General features: G+C 60.6%; 3 protein-coding genes and 2 non-coding genes across 5 annotated transcripts, besides 5 other annotated features; all 5 read right to left on the bottom strand.

Moving 5' to 3' along the window:
* Tc00.1047053508417.29 (dispersed gene family protein 1 (DGF-1), putative) lies at positions 1-6324 on the bottom strand (the record flags this gene model as incomplete). Its single annotated transcript, XM_801370.1, has 1 exon — positions 1-6324. A coding segment is annotated over one exon (6324 nt), but the record flags the coding sequence as incomplete, so codon positions are not given.
* Positions 1-10605: a sequence feature (areas not merged during assembly with more than two copies in the genome that could not be assigned to a particular haplotype).
* Positions 1411-1455: a microsatellite.
* Positions 6461-6496: a microsatellite.
* On the bottom strand, positions 6681-7028 carry Tc00.1047053508417.20 (uncharacterized protein; the record flags this gene model as incomplete). The annotated part of the gene is made up of 1 exon (XM_801369.1): positions 6681-7028. One exon carries the CDS (start codon positions 7026-7028, stop codon positions 6681-6683), a length of 348 nt encoding a protein of 115 aa, XP_806462.1.
* On the bottom strand, positions 6943-7018 carry Tc00.1047053508417.16. Its single transcript, XR_008255538.1, has one exon. It is a non-coding gene; the product is annotated as a C/D small nucleolar RNA (snoRNA), TB8C3C3 (small nucleolar RNA).
* On the bottom strand, positions 7070-7149 carry Tc00.1047053508417.13. The gene has a single exon (XR_008255537.1). It is a non-coding gene; the product is annotated as a C/D small nucleolar RNA (snoRNA), TB8C3C2 (small nucleolar RNA).
* Positions 8039-8062: a sequence feature (AT_rich).
* Positions 8052-8314: a mobile genetic element.
* Tc00.1047053508417.10 (hypothetical protein, conserved) lies at positions 8530-10050 on the bottom strand (the record flags this gene model as incomplete). Its single annotated transcript, XM_801368.1, has 1 exon — positions 8530-10050. The coding sequence occupies one exon, from the start codon at positions 10048-10050 to the stop codon at positions 8530-8532; it is 1521 nt and encodes a 506-aa protein (XP_806461.1).

Here is a 10605-nt window from a genome sequence, read left to right as displayed (position 1 = left end):
CCCGACAACGTACAGGCTCGCTCCGTCCAAAAACGTGCAGTTCGCCAGCGTCACGTTGCGCACGCTCCCCGACATCAAGCCCACGTCCACCACGACGTCCGCCGCAAAGGTCACACCAACGTAGCACACCACCGACGTCCCGAAACCGGCGTTCACCTCCTCATCCACACGCACATCGCGCACGCACGAGTCGGCGCCGTCGGTACTCGGTGGCTCGGGAACAGCGACGGGCAGGCACGCATCGCCGTGGCCGCCCTCCGCGCACCTGCAGGCGCAGCCATCACTCGGAACCGTCGCCGTATACGCAGGGAAGCACGACGCCGCGAGGGTGCATGGGTCGCTGCAGGTCAGGATGGCCGCATTGTACTCGGACGGAATACTGTATTCCACCCCCTCCTTGTCGTTCACAGTGTTGCACACAGCCACAACCGTTCCGTTTGTGAGATCGCTGGACCCTAATAATATCCAAAGCACCTTCGGCGTGCCCGTGCCGGAAATGAATTTGTTGCCGGACACAGACACTGTGGAGTTCCGTAGATTCACCCCGGGGTATGCGTAGGCAAAGGCATCCGATGGGGATTCACGGCAGAGGTTGCCGCTCAACTGCAGCCAGGAGTTGTAGTAGACATAGGAAAGAAAGCTTGAACGAAACACATTCAAACTTCCCTGCATGTCATTGCCCTGAAACACAACCGCTGACCAGGACTCCACACGTAATGCCCAGAAAAATAACATGAAGTACTTCACCGGCCTCGACGCAATGTTGTCTCGGATCACCACGGCGGAATTGTTCAGTACATCCAGCGACGAGGATTGGCCAGACCCTCCAAGATATATCACCGTAGCGCCACCGCCGTCCATATGAAACATGTTGCCCATCACCGCAAAGAGGGAGTGCCACGACACCCTCAGTGGAGATCCCGCAGCGTGAATGGCGCTTGACGATGTCGTCACGCTCTGAAACACATTGCCACTGAGCACCACAGCGGAGCCGTTGCTGAGCACCAGTCCATTCATCGCAACACACGACGGGCTGTCAAGCTCCAAACCTGGCCGAGAGATCAGCCTCGTGACCGTGAAGTGGTTCCCGCTGATCGTGATTTTCGTGTGCGGTGGAAAATCACCCTCCGGGCTGAGCAGCGCGTCATCGAACGTGTTGCCGGTGACAACAATGTTCAGCGACCCCACAGCGGCGTGCGCGTTGCCCAACAGCACCAGCACGGCGCCGTCCCTCCACGTGCATCCATCAAACGTGACGTTCGCCACGTCGCCCGTCATCCCCCCAATCAGCACCGTCAGGCCCATGCCGCCCCCGCTGAACGTCACGTTGCGGTAGCACAGCCACGACAGCCCGCTGCCCACAGACTGCGCCACCTCGGGGTACACCATGTCGCTGATGCACTCGCCAACCGGCGGCGGTAACGGTGGTGCGGGCGGCGGTGGCGGCGGTGGCGGGCCAGCAGGCACAGGCGCCGGGACGCACACATCGCCGTGCCCTCCAGCAGCGCACTGGCACTTGCAGTCGCTGACCGCCGTCGTCAGCGGAGCAAAGCAGTCGCCGTCCTTCGTGCACTCCCCGCACGCGAAAACCGTCGTCACGTTGGTGATGCCATTCAGCTCCAGTTCTGCCGCCGTCGTCAGCACCCGTCCCGCAACCGTCAGACACCCAGCGACGAACCCGTAGCCGGCGTCAACCTGCGATAGCGGAGACTTATACAACCCCGTTGAGCCCATCTTGCAGCCCGTCAGCGTCACCACACTGCTGCCATCGATGTTCACAGAAGCGTCAAAGGAAGAGTAGTGGAACATCGCACCCATTCCCACGTCGTTGTCGCGCCAATCCAACCAGCTTGAATTCCGGACGGTCCAAGAATTATATGCATAGATGGCGTAGGACACGGAACCGCTGTTCCCTACCACGCGCAGCACGCTGTGATTCGACACGGTGAGGTCTTGGTACTGATACAGGAAACTTGTCCCGGAGACCATCGTATTGTTGAGCAGCGCAAAAACGGAGCGATCACTGGCAATGAGCCTATACATGTACAACATGTGCGTGTATTTATGAAAGCTGCAGTACCGCGTGTAAAGCGAGCTGCCACCCACCAGCGTCAGCGTCCCGATCGAGTACAAACCGAACCCACTGTAACCCAATGCACGCGCCTTGACGTTGCTGACCAACAGCGAGGACGCACTCAACACAACGTCGTCCAGCATCACGACGCTCAACATGTAGTTCACAGAATTCGGCAACTGGACCGCGGATAACTGCACCGCGTCAACTTCCATGACAGCGATGTCGCAGTGCTGCGGGAGGGCACGCCTAAATAGAACAACGGAGGACCGCATCACCGTCTGGCTCACGCGGATCAGGACGCCGGCTGACTCGGCCGCCTCAGTGCCCCCAACAAACTGCAGCAAGGCTCCGTCACGGAATGTGCACCCAGTGAGCGTGATGTTGATGGGGAGATGCAGCGGCATACGATTGAAAAGGAACGTGAGCGCAGCACCCACGCCGCTGAATGTCACACCCACGTAGCAGTGGTGCGTCTTCCACATGTTCAGCGCGAGGCTCGTCAGCGTCTGGTTCACCACGCAGCTCGTGTCGCCGTCCACAAATCTCTCCGGCAAGGGCGGCACAACCGTGTCGGGCACCTCGAAGGGAAGACACGACGCGCCATGCCATCCGCCCTTGCAGCTGCACGAGCACGAGCTGCGGTCCACCGACTCCGTCCCGGGCATGTAGCACGCCGTGTCGTCGTTGCATGTGCCGCACCCGAACACCACCACCTTCTCCGGAAACACGCCGTCGTACGACACCTCCTCATCGCCCTGCATGTTGCACCCAACCACAAACCGCGCGGGCGACGTCACAAACGTCTTTTTTGGAAACTTCGCAAATGTTTTACTCGAGTCCGCCTGACGGTTGCGTGCAAGCACCAAGGTGGTGCCGCTGCCAGACAGTCTAATAGTGTACCAGAAAGACGGCATAATGAATACTGAGGCTGCGCTCACGTTGTTGCCCTCCACACGCCACTGCGCACCACCCTGAAGAATGGCTGAGCTGACCAAATACAACAGCGCAGAATTGAATGCCTCCGTGTTGTCAGTGAAGGTGCAGTCCGCCACTCTCAGCAGCCCCGCGGAGCTCACAAAAACCAACAACTGAAAACGAATGCCGATGGCTGCACTAATCGTGTTGTTCTCGACGTCAATATAGCCGCCGTTCTTCACATCAACACCGTTATAATAAACGGCCGATGCCGAACCGTAATCCCTCTTTGTTGACTTCAGCATATTTCCCTTCATAATGATCCCGCCCCCATCAACAACAACAGTAACGGGGAAATAAACTGCGGAGCTCTCCCCCTCCATGTTGTTGTCGAGCAGCAGCAGCGTCGAGTTCTTACCCAAAGTAAACCTTGGAAATTGAATGGCATGGCTCGACGTTGACACGAGCTTACTGCCCGCCACCAGTATCTGGGAGCTCGCGCCAAAATCACCCTCAAACTCCAATGTTCCAGAATCCAACGTCGAGAATGCCACGTTCACGTGCACGCGCGCACCACTCCCCTTGATCGACAGGCCCATGAGGATGCACTGCAGCAGCGTGATGTTGAGTGTCTGCTGTGGAGCGTCAAAATACGACAGGTCCAGCACAATCGCGGCGGTGAAGGTCACGTTGACAAAGCACAGGCCACGCTCACCGGGATCAGGATAGTCCACGGAGCTGATGCTGCCACCGTAAACGCAGCGGACTTCCGTGTCGTTCGCATCTGAGAGCGGGAGCGGTCCAAGGCCGTCCGGAACCGCAGCTGGCAGACACTTGTCGCCGTAGCCGTCGGAAGCGCACACACACTCACAGCCGCTGATGCCGCTCGTCCTCGCTGCGAAGCACAAGGCGTCCACGGTGCAAGTGCCACAGTCCAACACCGTCACGGGCGCCACAATATTGAGTTCGCTTCTGTAATTCGTCACAGGAGATCTCTTTACCTCGTTGCACGTGCCGTAGATGATCGGGCTTGAGTCGGATGGTGCCGACCAAAAACTTGTCATGTATGCAGTGGTCGACGAATAGGAGCCGTAACCAAAGTCGTTGTGAAGTATCGACCACACACTCTGATAGCGGAACGCCACGCCGTTCTCGCTTTCCATGTACACAACGTAGGCGGTGCGGAACGCGTTGTCGCGGTGCACCAGCCAGCTGCCGTCAGTCACAGTCAGCGTGGTTGCAATGAGCATGGCAAAGCCAAGACGGAACTCGCTGGACACAACCTGCAGCACGCTGCCGCCAACCACCACAACGTCCCCAAACACACACGCGCCTTTGTAGTATTCGGTACTCGGCGCACTCCACGAGCTGTTCTGTATGGAGAACACGGAGCCGCCGCTAACACGCAGGTCCGACGCAATAGCATACATCACGTGCATCTGCGACATGACAGCGCAGTTGTCCATGTAGAAGACGCTGGACAGGTTCACGACAAGGCCGCGCTCCACAAGTATCGCAGCGCACGAACCCCCGCCACACACCAGAGTCGACCGCGTCATGACAAACCGCGTCGACAGAAGACGGACGCCGTCCAGAACAAGCGTGGGGCCGTGCCGGGATTTCTCGTGGCCAGGAGTCGTCGGCACGTACTGCGACCCGCCAACCGTCGCGCGCAGGGTCGAGTTCGCCAGCAGCACACTCGAGCTCAGCGGCATCGTGCCATGCAGCACAATCGTGCCCTCCAGCGACGTCACATTCGTCATGTTGACGAGGGCGTGCGGCACCAGGTGCGCTGTGCTCTCGCTGAGGCCGCCAATCCGCAGCTGCGCGCCGCCCACAAACACGCAGTGGCGAAGCGTCACGTTCAGTGCGTCAGCGAACGCGTCCATCGAGCGCAGGTCCACCGCCACAGTGATCGGCCCGCTGAACACCACCGAGTCGAAGCACGCCGTCGCACGCCCACCGCCAACCGTCACGGACTCCGTCAGCGTCACGCCACTCACGCAGCCCTGCGCACCGCCACCGCCGCCGCCGGCCCTCGCAGCCGGCACGTCGAACGGCAGGCACGCCTCGCCCACGCCGCCGGCACGGCAGTTGCACACGCAGTCGGAGAACGACGCCGTCAGCGCACCAAAGCACGCCAGCGCAGCCGCACAGCCGTCGCACGGCACCACGCTCACGGAGATCAGGCCGGCCAAGCGGTAGTCGCCGCTGCTCTGCAGCACGCGGCCGCCGGCACGGTTGCACTGCACGGACACAGCGCCGCTCGTGATCGTCGGCCCGGAGACAAGCGTAGCGCCGGTGGCAGCGCAGTGAGCAATCGACACGGCGCCGCCGCCCAGCGTCACCCCTGACAGCGACGCCACCGACGACGCCTCGCCCACCGCCCACACGTCGTGCAGGTCCAGCCACCCGCCGGCACCGACCGTTCCACCGCCGCAGCGTACCAACGGCGACGCAGCAGACCCCTCGACGCCCACAAAGCGCAGCACCGAGTCGGACACCGCGAGGCGCTCTCCAAGCACAATGCCGCCGCCGCTGCTCGCAACCGACACGTTCGTCACGGAGAACACCGAGTGGTTACGCAGACCGAGACGCGACGAGGACGCCACATGCATCGCGGACGCGATCGGACCGCCCGACGCCTCCAGCGACACGCCGTCAAGCACCACAGCGCTCGACAGCAGGTCCACACCGCCGCCAACGTACACCGCCGACCCGCCCGCCTGCGACGACCTCAGCACGGTGCTGCTCACACGCAGCTGCGTCTGCAACAGCGACGTCGCGTGCAGCACAAGCGGCGACGCCACCGCGTCCGTCAGCCCGCTCAGCTGGGAGTAGCGCATCGGCCCCGGCGTCACAATCGTCGAGTCACGGACCGTCACGTTCGTGTGTGCCGGCAGGTTGTGCACAAACACGAGCGAGCAGTAGCTCCCGGACAGCCCGCTCACGCTCACCTCCAGGCTCCGGTCACTCGCCGGCTCGCCGCTGTAGCCCCGCACGTAGAGCTGCGCACCGCCGTCGCACACGCAGTTCCTCAATTCGATGCGCAGCGCGCCGGGAAGCATCGCCGCAACGTCGAACACCACAGCCACGCCGTTCGTGATGCACACGCCGTCCATCAGCACCGTGTCCAGGGCGCGGCCCACCGTGATGGCTCTCTCCACCGTACCGCCCCGCAGTCGCAACGCCACCGCATGCACCGCGGGCATCCACGCCGCCGCCGCAACCAGCGCCAACACTAAAAGCAGCACCGCCACACGCAGAGTCGCAGCGGCCCTGCGCCGCACGCGGTGCCGGCTGTGCGGACACGCACCCACCGCAGACCACATCCAACAACCCAACCAGGTACCAACAGGGCTGTCGTGGTGTTTCTCGCACTCGTCTCGTCGACCGTGCCTCCTGCTCCGCAAATCCCTTCCCACAGATTTCAAATACAGTGACCCGATTCCGCCAGATCGTTATCCCACTACTACTTCTACTAATAATACTACTACTACTGCTGCGAGTAATTCCTAAAACCTTGAAACGCTAGCTGTGGTGGTCAAGCCACAGTATCTCTATCTGCAAGGCAAAACAAGAAAGAGGCAGCAACAACAGTAGCCAGACACAGCAGCACGCAGCGGCATCCGGCCACAGACATTCCACATCACATCACAGCCAGCGACACAAAGACGCGCAGACGCAGTCAGCCCAGTGATGCCATCGGCCTCCCACCGCCCGCGCAGCCCCGCACAACCGCCGTGCAGAGTGGCGGGACCCCGGCAAAGAGGCAAATGACCATTGGCACCGCCCTTCTCACCAAATGCCTCCAACACATGACGGCCCCGATGCCGTGGACAACACACAAAAGCCGAGGCAGATACACGTGGCATTGTTGCAACCGCCAGCCATCGAGCGCGTCCGTGAACGTGGTGGTGGTGGTGGCGCGGAAGAGGGGCGGTGAGTGCGTCAGTTGCCAGTAGTCAAAGCGTCGTTTCTCGCTCACGTGGGTCGGCATTGCAGAACAAAGAGCGGCATCATGCGCACACTGCATGCACAATGGCAAAAGGGACGAATAAAGAAGCACGGTGGCGGCACTCAGCCACGGGGGACAAGGGTCCACATCGACTCTGCGGTCGGTTGACCTTCAGACGTCCGGTTTGTAATCACGCCGCCGCCGCGCAGTTCGTGTGTCTGCAGGAGACTGGGGAATGGAGGGAGGGAAGAGAGAGGCGGTGCGGCCCGCATCGATCTCAGTTGGGTGTGACAACGGTGAGGTCATCTCGTCAGGTCGCCGGCAGCAAAGACGGTCGCCGTCAGCGGCGGTCAGTGCCTTCCTTCTCCCACCGCAGCGCCACTCCACCGACGCCGTCGCCCGCCTCCTCCCCACCGACACAACGAGGAGACAACAGCAGGAGATGTAACACCCGCAACGATCAGGCTGCCGCAGAGTCTCGTTGCAGCCGCCATGACCAGACGAGTGGGATGCAAACAAAAAAGGAAAACAATTGCCCCCTCAAGCATCTCAGCACAACGTGGAAGCACAGCAGCCGGCACACAAGGCGCAACGCCGTTCAGTGGCTACCAGCACTCACCCTCAGTTACGCGGCAACGTGAAAATGAACGAGCTCCTCCCACACAGCCATCCTGCAACACGAGTGGGTCACACGAGCAGTCGCACAAATTAACACCTCGCCACGCAAACCAGCAATCAAAGACACCGCCGGCGAAGGAAGCGATGGATGGCTGTGGCGCGCAGCCGCAATAATAAAACATGTGTCACCTTGCTTGGGGCATAAGGAAGAAGTCCAATCAAAGAGGCACACCAATTCGCACCAGAGGGAGGTAAGAGCAAACAGAAGCAAATATTCGCCTAGGGCGATTGACCGGATCGTAAAGTTATTTACGAAAATCAAGCAATACAAGGGGAAGAAGGGGTAAGTGAAAAAGCAGTGGACTCACCACACCCTCAAGCTTTGCCCAAGCAAGTATATGTACACATATGTATTCCGATAGCCACTCTCGTGACATGCTGCACCCTATTCGGATTGGATACATACATACATATATATTAATAATAATAATTTACGAAGTGTCAAGCTTTGGGGCTCTCCAGCCACAAGACCCCACCGCAATGTGGGAGTCAAAAGGGAGTGGGTGAGATGGTAAAATTAAAATTTACAAAATTATCTGGCGGTTATCGGTTCCATGGTCCCCTACAGCCGTGGTCATACAAAAATAATACGGTAGAAAAGTGCCTTAAAGCGTATTCGTTTTATCAGGATACATATTAATTTAAATAGCCAGCCTTCCCCGCGATCATTCCCTCCACATGTTCCTAAAAAACAACAGCGGAAGTCCATAGAACCATCACAATACTGAATGTGGGAAGCGGGGTCGCCACGGGAGTGTGGGAACGTCATGCACTACACTCGGCGATGCAGTCACAAGGCAGGTGCTTACACCACCACGGCCACCAGCACCCCACGTGCCCAGCATGGGGTGGCAGAGGATGCCACTGCAGCCAGCGGCGAGCACCGCAGTGTCTCTCACGGCTACCTGAAGACAAATGTCCCGGTGATGCGTGTGCCGGCGGGGAGACTGACGACGGTGCGGCACGGGTCATCCGCATGGGAATCGTCCAGCAGCTCGTTGCTGTACACAGGCGGAACACCCGGCGCGTTCGCGATGGTGATGTGTGGATGAACATTTTCGCGGCGGAACTCTCCCTCGTTGCGCACCGCGATCGCCGTCCCCTTCGGATCAGACGCAACGCTCGTCAGCGTGAGCTCAATGGACTCGCCCAGCACCCCCTCCAGCTGCTGCAGCAGGACAGGGTCCTTGCAGGCGTCACGACCCAGGTACAGCGTCGTCACATGGAAGGCCTTCTGCACCTTCTTGCCGTCCAGCATCTCTGGCGGCACAAGCTCGAGAACCCTCTCGGGTGACGCAATCTGAATTGCAGCATACTCCACGTGGCGGGGGAAACGGCACAGAAAAGACTCGCAGGCGTTCGCCACGCCCAATGCTGCCGCCATGTCGAGTGTCTGAATTTCGGGTATGTCCGTCAAACCACGTGCGGAAAGTTCAGTCCAAACGCGCCGTGCAATGGCGGCAGTGTCGTCTGCCACGCTTACCTCAATGAGCGGCCCCTCGGTTGGTGGACGGCACCGCGTCGCGCAGTCCAGCAGCGTTTGACGCACGCGCCGCCCTTCCCTTCTGTCCGCCTTGAAAGTGCGGTGGGCAGAACCACGGCGACGGACTCGGTCGAAGCAGATGTCCACTAGTGCATCCGTGCCATCGGGGTGTGGCCATACCACTGGCAATGCCCTGAGCCCGAGATCGGCGTAGCCGTCGCGTGGGGCCTCATCGAGGTTCATCTTGTCGATGATAAGGTGCGTGTGGCCACCTCGCTGCGCGCGCCGAATGGCGTCAAGAAACTGCCGCCTTCCCCCGGCCTCGTCTTGGTTGATCCAGCATGGCGAAAGCCCTGCCTGGCGCAGCAGAGCGTACAGGGTGCGGGAGAATGTGGAATTGCCGCAGCCCTGCGGACCAACGCAGACGACAGCGTCGGGGTCGCTGGTGACGGCGTCGTCACCGGACGGCTCGCAGTGCATCACTTGGGACCGCACGTGCGCATCGGCGGCGACACACTGCGTGAACTGGCTTTGCAGCCCGCCAAGGTCCGTTCGCGCCGTTTGCCGCCCCGTCACATGCAGCCACGCTGCAAACCGCACAAGGTAGTCGAGGCGTTCCGCTTCCCAGTCGCCGAGGCACCGGCGCACCTCCTCTGGCAGCCCGGCGAGCTTGCCTGCGAGCCTCGAGCGGAGCGCCACACCGCAAAAACGGTGCGTGACGATGGCCTCCTGCGCCGCACGCTCCATTGCGTATGCGTGGGACCGCTGCCTCCACATCCGCACAACAACCCCCGCCTCGTTGCAGCCGTTCACCACCGCACCCTCACAGTTAAGACGACGCGCCATGCCGTCTCGCAGGGCTGCGTATTCGTCTGTCCCCAGCTCTACTGCCGGTTGCGGCGTCACAACGTCAAGACCGAAGGACTGCAGTGCCGCCATGCTGCTCGCGGGATCGGCACAGAGGCCTTCATGCGGGGTCGCACCACGGCAGGTAACGGCGTAGAACCTCAGTGTCTCACGGGACCCGTGGTCGACGAGGTGTCCACATTCCCGCAGAATACCATCAAAGCATGCGGTGCGCCCCGTAGTGCTCAAATAGTCATGCAGAGCAGCGGCCCTTCCCTCCGGCAGCGCACGCAACGTGTCTCGCCAAGCGCTCACCACACGTTTGGGAACCGCAGCGCGTCACGTGCCCGAGTGGCATAGCCCCTAGCGGCAGAAGCGTCCGCTACATCTCCTGAACAATCCCCGCAGCAAATGCCGCACCCATCAACGTTTTCGTAGGGTCGTGTCGCACCCCTTCTCCCTCGGAAAATCCCGCGGCCCTCCTTCCCGTGGCGCGTGCCATCGTGGTGCGGCCCCCGCCCCATTGCAGCCTAATAGTCCCCTATCTACTGTTGGTCTAAAATACTTGTTGTACAACTGCAAGGGGAACACCAGGCGTTCACGTGCAGTCCAGCAGAAGCCACAGCCAACAAATATACGCGGTGGGCA

Source organism: Trypanosoma cruzi, genomic scaffold (assembly GCF_000209065.1).
Source record: "Trypanosoma cruzi strain CL Brener 1047053516809 genomic scaffold, whole genome shotgun sequence".
NCBI classification, from domain to species: Eukaryota; Euglenozoa; class Kinetoplastea; order Trypanosomatida; family Trypanosomatidae; genus Trypanosoma; species Trypanosoma cruzi.
The sequence above is the reverse complement of the archived record's forward strand: the minus strand, read 5'-3'. Positions and strand labels throughout refer to the sequence as shown.